Genomic DNA, 16,262 nt, shown 5'->3' on the forward strand with positions numbered 1-16,262 from the left:
GCGGCGGCGGATTCCACGTGCTCCTTCGGAGCCACACGCCGCCGCCCATCAGAAGATAAGGTGACCCCGGCTCCATCCAGCCCACCCCACCCGCAGCCTGCCGCACTCCCCGCCTGTCCGCACCCCAGCCCCCCAGCCCCCGAGAGGCCCAGTATCCGTGGGTGTGGGCACTTGCAAGCGGCGTCCCTCACAGGGCTGCTTAGAAGTGGACTGATTACACGCGGGGTGCGAAGGGGCCGACCCCCAGCGCTGAGGCGGGGTGCTGTCTTTGACTCCCGATTGGGGCCAGGACCTAACGCTTAAACAAACACAGTTTGCCCCAGGTCAGCGAAGACTTCCTGGGGTCCTAAGGGAATAGGGTGCCCCGTCTGACCCGCGGCTCCGGGGCCTTCGTTCCTCCCGGACCTCGTCGCTCACCCTTCACCTTTGGCAGCAGCTCCTGACGGCTGCTGTGCCCATCGCACCGCCCGAGCAGGTCCGAAGGCCGAGGCTCGGGCGCGGCAAGTCCTTGCCCCAGTGCATGGGGCCAGTCAGGAGGAAAGCCTGGATCGGGTCTGCCTCAACACTGAGGCTGAAGTAGGCCTGGCTTGCTAGGCAAGCTGACTCCTGAGTCCCGTCCCTAGAGTCAGAAAGTGAACTCAGCTCTCTCTGATGCCAGGACTTTGCCCTGCGGGGGGAGCCTCCAGCAACCCCAGGCACCTAACGTGAGGGCTGGTGCAGGTAGGGGCTCCCTTGTCACACGGCCTTGCAGCTTAGTAACTGATACAGGAAACAGAAGTGTATGTGCGATGCCTGTTTTGCAGGGAGGTCAGCGAGAGTCGTGGAGCCCAGGCTGCATGAAGTGCCAGGGAAGTGGCTCTGGCGGGGCAGAGGCGCACAGTCCCCCAGTGTGTCTGTCATGGCCAAAGCCAGGACCTGTTTTCCTGAGCCCTGATCCCTGTAGATGACTCATTCCCCCTTCAATAATTTCCTGTCCTTTGTATCAACTCACAGTCTTAGTCACTTCCGTAGCCTGTTCTCGTTTTTTTTTTTTTTTTTTTTTCCTTCTCATGGGCGTTCCTTGGGCTCAATGTTCACATTCTCAGTGTTCTCGTGTAATACTCTTTTTAGACAGTCTTCAGGTTCCTTGCTTTATGTCTCAGTCTCTATGATAGTAGTTTCCAGTTCAACTCTCCAGCCTGTCCCTAACCTGGGAGACTAGACCCACGTTCTCAGATCCTCTAACCTCACCTGGCTAATTCTACTGCTTGTCCCCACAGGTATGCAGACACAACATTCCCAAACTCAAATTTACCATCCTCGCTCCAGGGTGGTGGCTCGGTTCTCTGCTGCTCCTTGCCTAGGCTGTTGCATTCCTCCTACACTGGGCCTTCTGCCCCCAGAGCCCACTCAGGGCGGCACATCCTCTTGAAGGCCCAGGCGTCATCTTGTTGGTATCTTGAGATCTAACAGACCCTTCCTCTCTCCTTAGTACCTTGTGCCCTGAAGGAAAGCCCTTTCCACTTAGGTAATTGCTCATCTGTCTTGACCTTGGGACTGTCAGCTCTTTCAGCAGTAGCTTCATTCTTTGTACCCTCAGGACTGGCGTATAGTAGACACTCCATCAGTGTCAGTGTAGTTCATGACCTTATAATGAGACTTTTTTTGGGCAGCTTATAGGTAGTAAAACACTTCACTAAGTACATGTGGTGTGATATTTTGCTCTATTCAAAATCTGACGTGTCACCCTTTATGAGTGTTTGTGTGTGGCATTAGAGATTGAGTTTGTAGATGGTTGAAGACGAAGGACAAGATCAAAGTCACTTTTCAGTTAAGGGCTATTGCTAGTAGGAGTGAATACTGCTGTAAAACAGTGAGATATGGCATAGTCATTCTCTCCTGCTCTCCGTAGACACTTGGTCAAGGAGTAAGCAAAGCATTCAAGAAGAAAAGCGAGAAGAACATCATCATGGCTTCCGTGTCTACTCATGAAGACCAAGAGAAAGGTCCCCACTTGCCACCACTGAGCAAGAAGGTACAAACTTTAATTTGAGTAGAGGGTGAAAGCTGCCCTCTGAAGCGGAGTATCGCAGAGGACCCCTGAAGTTTCACCCTGACCTGTCATCTTATTTTTTTCAGTCTGGCTGTTAGTTAAGTGGGTGCAGGGAACATGGGTTGAGGAAGGAAAGCGTGTTTTTGGCTGTCTCGAAAAAAGCTTTTTAAATTTTTATTTACAAACTCTTTTTTTTTTATTCTTTCCTGTTTAGAATCCAGCTCATCCAACTCGTTAGGAGAGTGCCAGTGACTGAAGAGGTTTCCTGTAGCATGACACATCTTGCTTATTACTTTTTTTATTAGTAAGGGTAATCATACTAAGCATATGCTGCTGACAGGTGTTGCTTTTAGGATAGCAGAGTCCTTAATTACTAATTAGCCACCAGATTGAGAACCCACATGTTAACATGGGCACATTTTTTCAACTTGTTAGGAATGAGTATTATTTACTTCAGCAACACATAAAATGACAGAGAAAGTATTTGATAGATAAATGGAGCTCATGTTCTTGAGGGTCAACATTTCAAGCTAAAATTGTCTTGATTTCAAGTTAAAATTGAGGAGATAATGTCTAAGAAGCAAAGCATAGGAGAGGCAAACCGACAAATGGTAACAGGTCACAGGGAGAAGAATTTGAACATTTGTGCTGCCTCTGTGACGTAGAGAGCCATGAAACATTCATGGCTCTGCGGAAAAGGATCCTCAGAGCTCCCTGCAGAAGTCTTGCTCTTGACCGCAGGAGCACAGCACTTGTGATATCTGGGTGTGTGTACATGAGTGTAGTGGAAAGAGATTTTCCTTAGTTCTGCTGCAGCCGCAGCAGGAGCAAGAACAAATACAGATACTCCTTGATTTACGGTGGGGCTCTGTGCCAGTAAACCCTCCATCGGTTGCAAATAGTGTAAGTCAAAAATGCATTAAAGACAGGGTGCTACCCACCCTCTGTCTACCAAACGTCAGAGCTTAGCAGCACAGTTCACTGTAGAATGCCGACTGTGTACCCTGATGATTGTGTGACTGACTAGCAGCTGCTGCCCAGTATCACAGAAGAATACATATTGTAGCACATATGCTTAGCCCAGGACAAGATCAGAATTCCAGGTGTGAAAGCATACCAGTTCCCACCATCATAAAGTCGAAAAAACGTGCACCATCATAAGTTGGGGGATCGTCTGCATTTACCCTGGACACACAGGCGTGCTTGCTGATGAGCACTGGTACTAAGGAGCCAAGGTAAATAGAGTGAGAGCAGTCACTTCTCCCATCACTGTGCGTTACCACAGTTACAGCTGTTGGACTCATGCTGATCACTGCGTCCTTGTACTGAGCCATTGGGTTGTAGAAAACGGAAGGGTGCTGCCAGCTTGCAAGGCTTTTGGAGCTCTGAAAGTATAGGGGCCACAGGGACCCTCCACCCTATTAATGTGATGTCGTGCATTTCACATACTTGCCGTAGTGTCCAGTCCATGAGAAAGTGCGTACAAAATGGTGCCTGGCACCCTCCTTGATGTCTGCTATAAAACAGTCTAAAAAGAGCATTTGAAAATCAGCAGGTTTGTCCCTTCACCAAGGGGAAACACTGAGCTGGGTCTTAAGACCAGGTAGACCCAGGCATGGTACTACACACCCATACCATGTCGAGGCTAGCCTAGACAATTTAGAGAGCCCTTATCTCCAAACAAAAATAAAGGTAGCTCCATGGCACAGCACTGGCCTAGCATATACAATGCCACAGATTTAATCCCCAGTACTGAAAGAGAGAGAGAGACAGAGAAAGAAAAGCAGAGACAGAATGGATGCTTTGCTTTGCATTTTGTTTTAATTTATTTTATTTTTGGTATTTTGAGACAGGGTTTCACTATGTAGTTCAGGCTGGGATTGAACTCACTATGTAGCCCAGGCTGGCCTTTGAACTTGTGGCGATCCTCCCATCTCAGCCACCCAAGTCCCGGGATTGTAGGCATGTATGCCTGGCTTGGACGCATGTCTGATGATCTGAGTTAGCTCACCATGTGACTTTCTTTACAGAGTTTCTTGTTTTGTCCAAAATCAAAACTGCACATGCACAGAGGAGAGATTGCCAAGATTATCCGAGAATGTCAAGAAGAAAGTTTCTGGAAGAGAGGTAACCTCATACCTCTTCATGCTCATTAACACTCTCTTTGGTGCTGTAAACCGTCTCCATGTCCTGTTCAAATTATGGTAATGAGGGGCTGGGGATTTAGCTCAGTGGCACAGTGCCTTCCTGGCAAGCGCAAGGGTGTGAGTTTGATTCCCGGTATCGGAAGAAAAACGAAACAAAACAAAAAACAAATTATGGTGATGATTTATTATTGAGCAGGGTTTTGCATAGCTCCTTGAAGAACTTTGATATTTGGAGATGTAGTTTAAATCCATTCTGAGACCCTCTGAGGTCAGAGATGACATCCGATTGTGGAGCCACTCGCCTCACTTAGCAGAGAGTGATATACATGCAGCTTTCCTTTAGGTGAGCACAACATATATCAAGACCTTGTGTAGAATTTCTTGATGACCAAAAAGTAGGCCTTAGCCGAATTCCACTAATGTCTAAGCTTCTTAGGACTCGGAAATGATGCCTAAGCTCTTCTGGAGCTTCATCCCAGATCCTAACACAATGCCTCAGACATATGAAATACTTCATAAGTATTGATTTAGTGAATGAGTAATGGCAGCGTTCCTTTAATAATTCTCTCACACTGTTTCTGAATAGCATTTTGTGCTGAGTTGCTTCTGCTTTCTGGCCTGCCTTACATCAATCAGATAAGGGTATGAAGTCAAGCCGTGTATTGCAGTCCTTTCCAATTAAAAGAAAACAATAAACTCGTGATTCATATTTGAAAATGGCACACTCAGGCCTGGTGGCACACACCTGTAATCCCAACACTCAAGAGGCTGAGGCAGGAGGAGTGCTGTGAATGTGAGGCCAGCCTATGCAATAGAGTCAGTTCAAGGCCAGCTTGAGCTACACAGAGAGACCCTGTCTCAAAAAAAGGGCAGAACAGCCTATAAGCTATAACACTGCTGACAGGGATAATTTAGACTTTGTAATTCTAATCTCGAGTTCCTAAATCATGCAAATCCAGCGTCACCAGGTTTAGAAGTAACACTCTAGAAGGTAATATTCATCCTGTGTTACAGTGATTTACTGGTTTCTTCTAGAAATTCATGTCTCTTCTGACAACGTGACCAGATAATTTAGTGAGTGCTAGCAGATTCGCACTTCAGTATGACCCACTTGCTTACCACCAGGTAGCTGGTGATGAGTGGAAAAATAGGTTGCTATTTGATTTGTCTTGGTTGGTAGGAAGAAATAGATGTTTATCAGTGCTCTCTGCTTTTGGAAGAAGTCATCTGACACATATTGACAGAACTGAAAACTGCTTTTAGCAGATTAAATTGTCTGTGTTAAAATTCGTAGCTAGCTTTGGGTGTGGTGGCACACGCCTATAATCCCAGCACTTAGGAGGCTGAAAGAGGAGGATTACCATGAGTTCGAGGCCAGCCTGGGCTACATAGTGAGTTCAAGGTCAGCCTGAACTGCATAGGGAGACCCTGTCTGAAAAAAAAAAAATCATAGCTAAGTATTGTACATGTTTAACATGAATGTAATTTTCTTATAATCTTTTCTTTTGGTCTTAAGGCAAATACTTATTTGGTTGTGGACAAAATATCATGAAAGACAAAAAAAGCAACAACAACAAAAAACCCAACAAAATACTATCAAAGCAGAATAGAAAATGACTAATACATAATCCTTAAAACCTGCAGCTATGAAACACTGTACTGGGCCAATTGAAGAGATTTGAATATAGATTATGTATTAGTTAATATAATTTTTCTTGAGTATGAATACTCAAGAAGCAAATTTCTTGAGTATGCTAATAGGGTTGTGATGGTGCTACAGAATGTTCTTGTTCGTAGAAGATACCTGTTGAAATACTCATTGTGAAGTGTCTGATGTTTGCAAATTTTAAATGGCTCGAGAGGAATGTAGGGGGGGGATAAAGCAAAATTTTCACAATTAGTGAATCTAGAAGAAAGCTATGCAGGAGTATATCATAGTCCTTTTTAATACATATGGATTGAAATATCAAATATATAGCTAACAGCAACTCCGAAATTCAACCGCTAAGTGTACATGATATTTTATTCCACAGCCAGATACCCTAACTCACCCGTGGTGGATGTAGTGATTAGAATCCTGCACATGTTAAGAATTCGGTAAATGTGGGTGTCAGAGATGGCGGTGAATAGAGTTCAGATTTGGTCATTTTGATGCTGTGCATCACATTCAGTGCCTGAGGAAGAGCCAAGAAAACTCTCCATGCCGTACTTAATTAACAAGCGTTTGTTAAATAAGTAAAATAACAAGTGAAGAAAACTCACTGCCAAGGAAGGTAGGAGAAAAGCTCAGAGTAATTATCCCTGACTTTGGGTGAGATGTTGTGTTTTAAGATACCCAATATTGAGGGGAATTTTTGTTTTACAGCTCTGCCTTTTTCACTTGTAAGCATGCTTGTTACCCAGGGACTGGTCCACCAAGGTAAGAGTCACTATTTGTAAATAGTTTAACTTCAGAGAGCCCAGGCTTTGTGATACTCCTGGCAGCTTTTTAGCACTGGGCATTTGTATTAGGGGGAAAGACTTATGCATAGTTTTGCCCATGTGAAGCCCAAGTTCCTGCCTCCTAGAAGTCCTAATTCCCAGTATGAGTGAATGTACTGTTACTTGGCAAAGGAAGATTAAAGTTGCAGATGGAACTAAAGTGTCAATCAGCTGACCTTAAAATAGGGAGATTATCTGGATCCGGGTGCCAAATATACTATTGAAAAGTGACGAAGGGGCTCAGAGGACAGAACCAGAGAGGACAGTGTGAGGACTTGACTCCACACTCTGACTCTGAAGATTCAGGAAAGGGCCATAAGCTAAGCAGTATGGGGGGACTCCAGGATATAGAAAGGCCAGACCCCCCAACCCATTGAAGAAATATGGTCACAACCTTAGTTTTAACTCAGACTGACTTTGGATTTCTAAGCTCGAGAACTGTATGATAATAAGTTTCTGTTGCTTTTAAGCCGTTGGGCTTGCAGTGAGTTGTCATAGCAGCCACAGGAAAATAATGCAGCGCCTTTCCTGTACCAGAAGTCTTGTGTCTCCCAGGCCGCTGTCTGTGTTTAGGTAGACTGCTCGCTGGACAGACCTGCTCCAAGGAAGAGGTGATGGGCTGAAACCCACTCCAAGCTCTGTCCACCAAGCCATTGTCCTGGGAAAAGGCTGCATCGCCTGAGGAAGGGCACTGTGTCTAGCTCGTACGAGGACTGGCAGCTGCCTCGCGTGTCTCCCCCACACCTCTGCTTGCCCACTGTCCCCTCTGCTCCTCAGTCCTCGTCCTCTTCTTTGTTTCCACCTGACCAGAGAGCCCATAGACAGTGCTTAGTGCCAGGCTGACAGCAGGGCACCTGTCCCTGTCCTGGCTGTCACTGATTACCAGGATTTTATTTTTTTATTTCTTTTTTTTTTTGTCTTTTTGAGATAGGGTCTCGCTATGCAGTTCAGGCTGGCCTTGAGCTCACTTTGTTGCCCAGGCTGGTCTCAAACTCGCAATGATCCTCCTGCCTCAGCCTCCCACCTTAGCCTCCCTAGTGCTGGGATTTTATAAGAAATGTTTGTACCCAGTAAAGACAAGGGAAGATATCCTCGTTCTTTTTTGGTTCTCAAAGGCCACATGTATCATATATCTAGGAGAATTCCATTTTAATCAATGCTACTATTGTCTGTAAAGATCATGTATTAAGTATGATGTCATCTTTATAACTTGAAGATAGTCTTTTTGTAGAAATATATTCATTCAGCCGGGTGTGGTGGTACACACTTGTAATCCCAGGACTTGAGAAGCTGAGGCAGGAAGATCACTGCATGGTTGAGGCCAGTGTAGGTAACATAGTGAGTTCAAGGCCTAAACTACATAGTGAGACCCTGTCTCTAAAAATAAAAATAAAAGTAAAGAAATAGACTCATGAATCAGTGAAAAGCTTTTGTCAGACTGTTTTTGATACAGGGAAAAAATAGGGGCAGGACATAATATACAATTTTGCTTGTGACTTTTTTTGTTTGTTTATTTGTTTGTTTGAGGCAAGGTCTCACTATGTAGCTCAGGCTGGCCTTGAGCTCACTTTGTAGCCCAGGATGGTCTCGAACTCAAAATGATCCTTGTGCCTCAGCCTCCCAAGAGTGCTGGGCTTACAAGCATGTACCCATGCCTGGCTTGCTTGTGACTATTAAACTATTTAAATATAACATCTTTTGCATCTGTGCAAAAGATTTTTTCAGGAATATATTAGCTTTCTATGACTGCTACAACAAATTACCACAAATACGATAGCCTAAAATAACACATCTTTATTATCTTACAGTTCAAGAGGAGAACTTTCTTCTGGAAGTTTTTAGGATTTCTTTCCTTTTCCAGTTGGTAGAGGTCACCGAGATTCCTTGGTAGTGCCTCTTCCTATGTCTTCAAAATCACACTGCTGTCTCTCTCCTCTCCAATTCCTTTTTCTGCATTCAAGGATTGTTTTAATTGTGTTGATTCCACCTGGATCATTCAGGATCATCTCCCTATTTTAAAGCTATCTGATAAGCAATCTCAGTTCCATTTCCTACCTTAATTCCCCTTCTGTAATATAACATATTCACCATTTCTAAAGATTATGGTGTGGACATCTTTAGGGGGCCATTATTCTGTCTACCACAAATTAAAATGTTTTCATTTAAAGATTGTGATAAACCAGATGTGTGGCATATGCCTATAATTCTAACACTCTGAAAGAAGCAAGAAGATTGCAAATTCAAGTCCTGCCTGGGCAACTTGGCAAGAACCTGTCTCAAAATATAAGTGAATGAATGAATGGATGGATGGATGGGTTGGGAATGTAGCCCAGTGTGAAGGTCCTGGGTTCAATCCCTTATACTGGACACACATACACAAAATATACATACATACTATGAATTTCTAAAGTGAAACTTCCCATAGTTAATTACCTTAGAAGAGGGTGATGACTGATTTCTTTTAATTCTGTTTAACTTAGTTTTTAATGATCTGTTTCATAGTCTCTTTATATTAATATTTGCAATTTGCCTAAAATGGCTATTTGAGAGTTAAATTCAAGCAAGAATTGAGTGAAAATTCTTCTAAGATCATTTCTTTAATGATTAGGAAATTTGCATATTTAAGAAATTTTATATTTTAGCTGGGTGTGGTGGTACACACTTATAATCCCAGCACTGAAGAGGCTGGGATAGGAAGATCACAATGAGTTTGAGGCCAGCTTGCACTACATAGTGAGACACTGCCTACAAAAAAACAAAAAAGAAAGAACGAAATATTATATTTTAAATTTTGAAGTTTTCTTTGTAAATTTAAATGTTACTTATCCATCTTAATAAATAATAATGTATTTATATGTTACTCCTTAGGTTATTTAGCAGCTAATCCAAGATTTGGATCATTACCTAAAGTTGCACGTAAGTCATAAAAGTAAAAGGAGATTCACTTTGATAAGTGATGTTTATAGCAATTATAGAAGTGAATGTCCAGTTTAACCATGTTGTCTGTATTGACTCTGAGATATCATTCTCCTCTTCCTACCACTTTGTGTGTCCGAGTTCATTCAGCACTTCCTGATACACAGCTTAGCAGGACGGACTTATCTTTAGAAGTCTTCTTTAGAGCACGGACAGACAGGGATAGGCTACAGTGTAGATATATCCTCAGTGTCAGAGGGATTTGTTCCAGGACCCCAAGAACACCAAAATCCACAGATACTCCAGTCCCTTAAAAAAAAGCATAATTGCCTATAACTTATGCCTTTCCTCTGTACACTCTAACTCATCTCTAGATTACTTATCCCTAATACAATGTAAATGCCACGTAAATGGTTGTTATAAGAGAATCAAGAAAGAAAAAAATCTGTGCATGTTCAGTACAGGTCCAAATTCTTCCAGTATTTCTGAACTGCAGTTAGTTGAATCTGTGGGATGTGGAGTCCATAGACATGGCATGCTCACTGTAAAAAATTCATCAGCAGCAGAGCATCTGATTGATAGCCCCATCAGGGTTTTTCATTTTCTTCTTTTGGTTCAGCCAGTCTTCAAAGCATTACCTGTAATGGACATAAAGAAGTAATTTTTTTTAAAAAATCAGGGGCTTTCTAATAGTAATAAACTTACCATAAACTTGGGGTTTCATTTTCCTCCTTGGCATGCATAGACCTTTCGTGTCCAGAGAGGGTGCCTTCCAGTTCACAGGCAGAAGTCTCAGTCCCTCCAGTTGAAGTAATGGTTGAAGACATCTTCTGTGGAAGGTTCCCTCTTCCTTGTCTCTGCAGTGGCGAGATGGACCGGAGCTCCCAAGGACTTAAATCCATGAGAAAGAAAACAGAGCGCTCTCCTGTATCCTTAACCCACACCTCTCCTTCCTGCTCTGGGAGCCTCAGACATTTGTCTGGGCCCCGCTCCCGATGCCGGTTCCTGGGACCCCAGCTTTGCTCGCTCCATCCTGGCCCTGCTGCTTCCAGTTCAAAGCAGAGAGCAAAGAGTCTCCAGTTCCCCACTCTGGTTCTGCTTTATGGGCTTCATTTTCCAGACTTTCTGTTCATTGAGTTATCATGGTACTATACCTTTAATACAAGAACTGTTAGTCTTACCAAAGAAACGTAGGAGACAGCTAATGGAGATTTCCTAACCTGCCCTCACAGTTGCTGGTATCCTGGGATTTGGCCTCGGCAAGGCCTCCTACATAAGAGTGTGCCAGAGTAAATTCCACTCCTTTGAAGATCAGCTTCGTGGGGCTGGTTTTGGTCCACACCATAACAGGTTTGTAATCCACTTGATTGAGGGTTTGTAATAAAGGTAATTATAAGAAATTAAATGAAAGATCACTCACTGTTTATAACATTTAAAAATTCATTTGTTAAAAACATCTTTAACCCTCACAAATTTCGAGTTGTCACTACTCAACTTCAGTAATAATTATTATGTAACTTAGTGACCTATTTTATTTGCTCGACAAATATTTAATGGATACCTGTTAAGTTCGAGGCATTGTGCAAGTCTCTAAAGAAATCCATAATGAGCAGACATGGCTTCTACCATCACAGGGTGGCACAGACTTTATAAATAGTCTTCTTTTCTGAAGATTTCCTCAGAGCCTTCAATATGTTAGTAGATGATTACCCCCAGAGGACGTAAGCACTGGGACTGTGGCGTTAACAGCATGGCCTCTCCTGTTAGAGTACTCGGATTGAAAATTACTTATACCACTTCTTGTGTGACCTTGGACAAGTTTCTTAGACTCTAATCTTCAGTTTTCATGTCTGTATAAAATGATGAACAGAATTATTCCCATAGGATGTTATAGGGAGTAGAAAAGTTTATTCGTGCTATTTCCATCTAGTGTTGGGGACACGTTTCTCCAAAGAGCCCTCACATGTCACAGTGGATTCTATTTGAGGAGCAGCAGGACACAGTGAAAACGGCACTGAACCGGAAGTCAGGGCTCCCAGCTTATTTTCTAATTTCATGGCTTGGAATAGCTGTCTCCACTAGTCCGGTAGGGTAATGGTAGATGGATCCCTAAACGCTTCTCTCTTCTTTTTTTTACACTTCTCTTTCTTTTTTTTTGTTTTTCTTTGTTTTTTTTTCCGGTACTGGGAATCAAACTCATGACCTTGCGCTTGCCAGGCGGGCGCTGTGCCCCTGAGCCACTGAGCTAAATCCCCAGCCCCAACGCTTCTCTTTCTAATAAGCTACATGTGACCCAGAAAGGTGCAGAGACTTTAGCTGCAGGCAGAAAGAGACTCTAATCCCAGCCCACTTGTTTTACAAACACTTGCTTTTTTCATGAGACCAGCAAGGATACTGAGAGCTATTAATTCGTATGTACAAACAACACCAACTTCAGTCCATCCTTGCACAGCTCTGTTTTGGGGTCAGCTGACTGAAGAGCAACTGACCACAGGTCAATTCTGGTCTGTACAGGCAAGGTAGAAAAAGGTAAGCTAGCACAGGAGAAAATTGCATTAACTGCTTTCTCTTCCCCTTCAGTTTCAGAAGTTTCTTTTGATATTGTTCAACTCTGGGTTCCAGGATAAGGTGAACACAGGACTGAAATCTGTATTTTCCACACGTTCTCCCTTGTTCTGCAGTTTGTATGCAGGAGGTGGTCGAGTAAATGGTCTTTACACTCGGCATTCTGTGGCTCCATCTCAGCTGCACACTTCCTGCCCCAGCAGCCAGGCTCTGGGCCTGCATTAGTAGTTGGTAACCAGTGCTAAACCCTGTGTGAAGGTCCTTTACCAGCAATGATTCACCGGGTGATCTGATGTTCTAGTGAAGGCAAAGGATAGCAGGGTACCTGATCAAGTTGAGGTTATGGAGGGGGTGAAGGAAGGTGCACTGGGGAGGACTTCTTGGGGAAGGTGCTTGACTTGAATCAGAATACCAATAGGAGTTTCAGCAAGGTTGAAGAAAAGGATTGCAGGCCAGAAATGGCACATGGACAGGAGAAAACCTGACTTATGAAAGGGAACTATATACATCCTGTAACGGGAGTATAAAGAGCTTTAGGAAGTGGCAGAAGTGAAGAATTTGTACTTCATTCCCAAAGCAGTGGAATCAAGTAAGTGGTAAAAGGATGAGAAGTGATGTCTTACCTCCATTCTCATTGCTGAGACAAAACCCTCCACATCCACAAGTTGAAGGAGGAGAGGTTTATTTTAGCTCACAGCTCTTCAGGGTTTCAGTCCACAGTCGATGGGTTCCAAGCAGGGTGTCGGGCGGGTGCTTGTGCTGAGCTGTGTCCCCGGCCCCTGGGGACAGGGTGTCATGGCAGAGGAGAAACGGTTCGTGGTGTGGCAGGCAGGAGGCAGCTAGCCTTCCTCCTTTCCCTTTTTTTTTCCTACTGGGAATTGAACTCAGGACCTTACGCTTGCCAGGCAGGCACTTGTGCCGCTGAGCTGTATCCCTGGCTCTTCTTTCCTTTTTATTTCTTCTAGGCTACAAGCCTATTGGTGCCACCTACACCCAGGGTGGGTCTTCCCTCTTCAGTAAATCCACCATCCGCAACGCAGGTAGAACTGTGCTAAACCCATCAGTAGATTAACCAACTGTTACACACCCATGAGCCAGTCGCTTCCCAGACCCCACCTATGAGCACAGGAGGCTTTAGGGGACGTTTAGATACAAACCATAACGGATAGGTTCGTTGTCCGTCTCCCTAGGGATTTGCAATAGTGGCTCCCGTTCTTGCTGCCTTCAGAGTAACCCTTCCCACTCAGCCATGCTGATCGTTCTGCCGTGTAGAACCTGCCCCATCACTGTCCTGTAGAAATGTGGGACTCCTATTGCAAACTCTTCATGCAAACAGATGCTCAAGAAATGTTTCTGGAATTTGTAAGTGTTAGAGCCTAAGGAAAAATACATATTAGGCAAACTACAAAACCAGGAATTTTGGGTATGCCATTAATATTTTTCTTACTTAAAAAAGTTTTGTATGGGGCATAGTGTTGTACACCTGTAATCCCAGCACTCTGAAAGGCTGAGGTAGAAGGATGAAAAATTTGAGGACCGCCTGGGCAACTTAATGACTTAGGAAGACACTGTCTCAAAATAAGAAAACAAGGGCTGGGATGAGCTCAGTGTGAAGGCCTTGATTTCATTCCCAACGCGCCCCCCACACACACATATCGTAGATACATGATGTGTGTCTAAAACTAAACCAAAACTTAATTTTGTAGGCCTATGGTTAAATCCTGGATAAATGCAGTATGTATTATATGATTTTTTTAATGCTATTGGTAAGAATTACTCTAGTTCAAAGAGCCAGGACCCTAAATCTAACCCTTACCTCAAGTACAACTGTGTTTTAGCATAAAGATCATTATTGGCAGGCCGGGCATGGTGGCGCATGCCTGTAATCCCAGCACTTGGGAAGCTGAGGCAGGAGGATCATTTTGAGTTCGAGACCAGCCTGGGCTCAAAGTGAACTCAAGGCCAGCCTGAACTGCATAGCGAGACCCTGTCTCAAAAAGACACCCCCCCAAAAAAAAATCATTATTGGCTTTTTCCCCCACTTTAGATGAAATTTTGGGGATTTTAAGCTATAAGACAGTTTTTACTGAGAAAATTTAGCTAATGGACTTTAGCACAGAAAATGTCTGATTAATACTGTGTTAAGACTAGAGCTTCTGTTGCTGGTGTGCAAACTGCTCTCTGCTCTGTCTCTCTTGTAGGCACTGCCTGCTCACCTGTGAGGAATGCAAAGTAAGGCGTGGACTGAGTGAGAAGGGAGGCTCATACCCTTCTGCTTCCTAGACTTTGTGTCTGTGGCTTTTGAAGTTTTTAAATCCCTGAGTTTATACACATTTAAAATTTCAAGTGTACTCAAAAATAATATACTTGTGATGAAAGAGAAACCTTGTGATTCCCTCCTTCGAAGAGCTCTGTGTGGAAGGCTCTCAGCTGATGAACATGTTGTCCTGCTCTTTCAGAACGTGGTGGGAAGGGCTGAGGGTGTAGGTCAGTGGTAGAGCACTATCCCAGCACGCTGGAAGCCTGGTTCAATCTTCAGCAGGAAAGAAAGGAGGGAGGGAGGGAGGGAGGGAGGGAAGAAAGATGTTCAGAGTCCTCACACATTAAAAGGAAATCCTGCATCCTGCCTTACAGCTGTGTGAAAGAATTTAGAGTCTTTGATTGGACCCTGGCTATTCTCTTACTTTGCTTTTTTTCTCACCATCTTAAGTTCTCGGGTAGAAGACAGAAATGAGTGAGTAAGTTGAGATGTTATGACTCAAAGACAGTTTATGTGTATGGAGATAGGAATATGGCCAGGTGTGGTGGCACATGCCTGTAATCCCAGCACTCAGGAGGCTGAGGCAGGAGTGTCGTTGCAAATGCAGGACCAGCCTGGGCTACAAAGTGAGCTCAAGGCCAGCCTGAACTGCACAGTGAGACCCTGTCTCAAAAAGACCAAAAAAAAAAAAAAAAAAAAAAAAATAGGGACAGTGTGGATGAGCTTGTCCTTTCATGATGAAGATGACTGGTTCATGGGTATGGTGGAAACACCCATCATGTTTAGGTTATCCGCTTAGCTAATGCGTATAGGCTCAAGGTCAGTGGTCAGTAATCAGATTCTTTTATGCACTACTAGTGGCCTGAAAGGATAAACACAATTTTCTAAACTGCTCCCAGGGGCAGCTTATGTATGGAAAGAATTACTAAAGGAACTAATTCACAGAACGATAAACTCTTAGAACTTCAGGGGGTAAAAGGAGCCAGTGCAATCCAAGAGTTGGATTGCTAGTCCAACTGCATTTGGCATGAAGAAAATCCTTGTATTTGGAACCTCTTATTTTATGGCAAGTTGGCTGAGCCCTATACCAAAACTTTTGCTTCTTTGCATCTTCTCAGGAAAATGCTTTAGATGTGTGTCATTGTGTGTGTGTGTGTGTGTGTGTGTGTATACACTGGTGTTTTACTTAACGCATCTTGAAAACTACCCTACACCAAAGAGATAAAAAGGGAAATCTTATCAAAAGTGAGTGCTTTGGGTATGGTAGTGCAGACCTCTTATCCCAACTACTCAGGAGACTGACGCAAGAAGATTGCAAGTTGTCAAAGGCCAGCCTGGGCAACTTAGTGATAACTGATCTCAAAATTCAAAAATAAAAAGGGTCAAGGATGTAGCTCAGGGTCCTCTAAGTTTAATTTCCAGTACTGCCAAAATAAGCAAAAAAAGTTAATATTTAGTATGAAATTTTATTGTAAACATCGAAAATATGTGGAAGTTGTGTTTTCTTTTTCTTGTTTTCCTTCAGTGCTAGGGATAAACCCAGGGCCTGGAACATGCTAGCCAGTCTCCTGAGCTACATCTCCAGCCCTAGGTGTTTTTATTTTCATATGAACATTAAGTGTATGGAGTGATTCGACAACCCCATTTTTATTGTACATACATTAGCTCTTCAGTTAGTAAAGTTCTGTTTTTGCAGAGCCAGTTTCCTAGCTTGTGTGAATGTGTGTTGCTGGGGACTGCACCTAGAGCCTCGTGCATACTAGCCAAGCGTTGTACCACTGCTGTACACCCTCAGACCCTAGTCGAGCTTCTTGAATACAGTTTAACTCTTGGCTCTGACAACTAGCAATTGGTGATTCTG

General features: G+C 43.7%; 1 protein-coding gene across 1 annotated transcript; it reads left to right on the top strand.

The window, feature by feature from the left end:
* Nucleotides 1-1,891: 1,891 nt before the first annotated feature.
* On the top strand, nucleotides 1,892-14,525 carry Ociad2 (OCIA domain containing 2; the record flags this gene model as incomplete). Its single annotated transcript, XM_013518560.1, is given in 6 exon segments — nucleotides 1,892-2,014; nucleotides 4,063-4,159; nucleotides 6,545-6,598; nucleotides 9,529-9,576; nucleotides 10,809-10,926; nucleotides 14,343-14,525. Coding segments are annotated over 6 exon segments (465 nt in total). The 3' UTR covers nucleotides 14,425-14,525.
* Nucleotides 14,526-16,262: the final 1,737 nt, after the last annotated feature.

This window comes from Chinchilla lanigera, unplaced genomic scaffold (assembly GCF_000276665.1).
Source record: "Chinchilla lanigera isolate Chin_1 unplaced genomic scaffold, ChiLan1.0 scaffold00046, whole genome shotgun sequence".
NCBI classification, from domain to species: domain Eukaryota; kingdom Metazoa; phylum Chordata; class Mammalia; order Rodentia; family Chinchillidae; genus Chinchilla; species Chinchilla lanigera.